This window comes from Phalaenopsis equestris, unplaced genomic scaffold (assembly GCF_001263595.1).
Source record: "Phalaenopsis equestris unplaced genomic scaffold, ASM126359v1 Scaffold000761, whole genome shotgun sequence".
Lineage (NCBI taxonomy): Eukaryota > Viridiplantae > Streptophyta > Magnoliopsida > Asparagales > Orchidaceae > Phalaenopsis > Phalaenopsis equestris.
The window spans coordinates 1,546,203-1,549,516 of record NW_018165201.1 but is presented as its reverse complement, the minus strand read 5'-3'; the positions used below and the strand labels follow the sequence as shown (position 1 = coordinate 1,549,516).

Below are 3,314 nucleotides of genomic sequence, written 5' to 3'. Positions count from 1 at the left end.
AGAATCTGTCCAAATTGGGAAGTTACGTGGGTTGGGGTGCGGGGGCAAAGCCCCGCGGTATGGTACAGGGGTAATGTTGTAATTACATATTGTGCCTAGGTTTACTCCTGGGGTTATAAATAGGCCTGTTAGTAACCCCTGGAGGTAACCCTGAATTCTGTAAACTCTTTTCTGAATATTGAAAGGAACTCGCCGCTCTGCTCCCGAGGACGTAGGCATCTTTGCCGAACCTCGTTAAATCTCTGTGTTCTTCTGGATTTGTGTCGATTACTGTTTTCTTCGCCCTAATTTTCTCAACACTTAGTATTTGATGAGAATAGTAGCCCAAAATCTTAAACAATAAAGGTAATTAACCATGGAGATTTAAAGTATATGGGAAGTCTTAAATTAAAAAAATAAAAAAAAATATAAATTTTTAATATTATTTTTTTTCTATTTAATTTATATTAAAAAAAAATCTTCCTCAATATTAATAATAGAGGGCCTTTATAAAGCCACTTTTCTATATTTTTATAATATTATCAACCCTTCATACTATTGAGCCACCTGCCTCAACTTTAGGGATATGGTCATGATTTTGCCATAGTGCTCAGCAATTATTGAGTGCTACAAATATCCAAAGAGAATTTTTTTTTTACCCAAAATAATTATATATTTAATTAAAAATACAAAAGAAAAGCTCCCTGAAAAATAAAATTTAAGAGAAAATTAATTAAAAAAAAAGGAATTTCATAGTCATTAAATTTATTAAAAAGTAATTTATATTTATCTTAAAATAAATTTAATGAAATTAAATTTTTTTTTTCTGCTCAATTTGATCAGGAAAATCAGATCTAATTTTTAGGCCTTCACAAAACTCAAAACCAAAGCAAACTTTGGATCCATCAAACCACATGCTTTCACATCGCAATCCTTCTTTAATTATTCTCCCAACACCGAGTATGAATAACTTCTCCTCTACATGAAATTAAATCTCATCCACAAAATTTCTCATTTTTTTTAAAGATTGGCGAGAGGCTATTATACGAGTCTCCCGACTAACCTCATATGCCTAAGAATTCTATCCAGCACATAGGCGGGATCGAGCCCGTGACCCTAAGGGTCTTACAAACTCTGTCAATCAAAAAAATCATGTATATAGATAGATATATCTATGTATGTATATATGTAGATATATGTATGTATGTATATGCCTATGTATTTATATAGATAGATGTATGTAAGTCTGTGTGTATCTATATCTATATATATATATATATATATATATTTGTACATGTTTTTTAAAAGAATGGTCGGAGGCTATTAGACGAGCCCCGACCATCCACATGTATGCTAAATATTCGAATACCACACCTTACACATAGGGGGATTTTGAGCTGAGGGGACTTACGACTTTCAGAGTGCCTGCTCTACCAACAAGCCACGAAACGTACGCGCACATATGTATGTATGTATATGCCTATGTATTTATATGCATGCACATATATATGTCCGTGTACATGCATAAGTACACGCTCATGTACTTATATATGTATCGACAGATATACATTTGTGTGTGTGTACTACGTGAAATTGATATCTACATTTATAAAATTTGGGTGTTAAAATTTATGCGTGAAAAGATGTACTTGTCTTTTAAAAACTTCGTAAGGGTAAAAATATGAAAGCATACGGGAATTGGCGATTATTATAGAAATTAAAATCATACAATATCATAAATATCTTTTTTTTTAAATAATCATTTATATATATACCCTCATCCATTTGGTGTGCACATGAACATAGATAGAGGAAGATGAACATATATCATTATATAATAATGGAAAAGATGAGTTTTCTTATGAATTTTTGTAAATAAAAAAAAATAAATAAATTGTAAGATATTTGATCTAATCTTCAGATCTATCAGCAGAATATTTTTCCTAAAATATGCAGTAAAGCTTAGAATATCATAGCATCTGTCCTTATATTCTGTTACCAAATAATTAAATAATATATCTAGGAAGAAAATATTAAAACAATTTATTTTTAGCCAATAAAAAATAATTGGCAAAGATAAGAAAATAACATTAAAAATTATCATAAATATTTCTCGTAAGATTTACATATTCGATCAACAAAGAAAATTATCATGAATCGTTTAATTAACGAAAAGATATTACATCAAGAGTCCTGATGCATAAATGTATCAGGATTTCAATGAAATCATGTCATGTGTCCAGAAGAAACAGACCATATATTAAAATATAATTTTTTTTATTCAGTGGGTCTGTCGTGTAACGTGATGTAATTTCATTACAGTCTACATTAGGACTCCTGATGTATTATTATTTTTAATTAACACACTTTATCTTATTGTGTATAAAACAGTAAGAAGAAAAAATAAAATAACTGAATCTTGGATTTAAAATCATTGATTTATTTTTTATAAGATATGATTTACAATAAACTTCTACAACACTTATATATTCACATATCTCACACCTAAATTTTTATATTTATACACCTAGCATATCACCATGCTATTTGATGTGATACCAAATATTTGATTGCTATATGTATAAATATATAAATTTAGGTGTATGTAAATACATAAAAAATTATATTCTATGCATGTAAATCCATTACCATATATCCTCTCTTGATGAACATCTTCCATACCCTTTGAATCTCTCTATAAATAGTCACTTTACATGCGTAACACATAGTTATTACATATTTACATCTTTTACACATAAATTTTTATATTTACATACATAGCAATATTTTTGTTGTGACATGAAAAATTTGATTGCTATGTGTATAAATATAAAAGTTAAGGTATGAGATATGTAAATAGGTAGCAGTTATGTGTTATGCATGTAAAATCTAACATCAGATGTCCAATAATAGAGGGTTACATGACAATTTGAGCCTACTGACATACACGATTCGAGCCCGAATTGCCATGTGACATCCTATTATTGGACATCTAATGCAATCAAATGTCTTGATGCAATAATTTTTCTTGCCATAGATGACGCCCTTAAGATCATCAACCTCCCATCTTAACCAACATCTTCCACACCCTCTGAATCTCAGAGCAAACATCCACCGTCGGAAGCTCATATCTACAGCAGGGACACGTGTTGCGCATCCGCAGCCACTCCAGAATACACCCCCAATGAAACGGGTGCCCGCACGGCATCGCCCCCCCGCACACAATCTCCTCCCCGCATATCGCACACTCCCCCATTTCCGCAACCTCCAGCGCCACCACTGCCGCCGCCTCCGCCGCGGCAGCTCCGCCGCTATCCGCCTCCACCAGCCGCCGG

The 3,314-nt window shown here is 32.2% G+C and overlaps 1 protein-coding gene across 1 annotated transcript in view; it reads right to left on the bottom strand.

The window, feature by feature from the left end:
• Nucleotides 1-2,829: 2,829 nt before the first annotated feature.
• Nucleotides 2,830-3,314, bottom strand: part of LOC110030954 (E3 ubiquitin-protein ligase SGR9, amyloplastic-like) — a 1,286-nt gene continuing 801 nt past the window's right edge. Inside the window, exon 2 of the mRNA XM_020733957.1 lies at nt 2,830-3,314. Within this exon, the coding sequence (XP_020589616.1) occupies nt 3,035-3,314 (280 nt within the window). The 3' untranslated portion in view covers nt 2,830-3,034.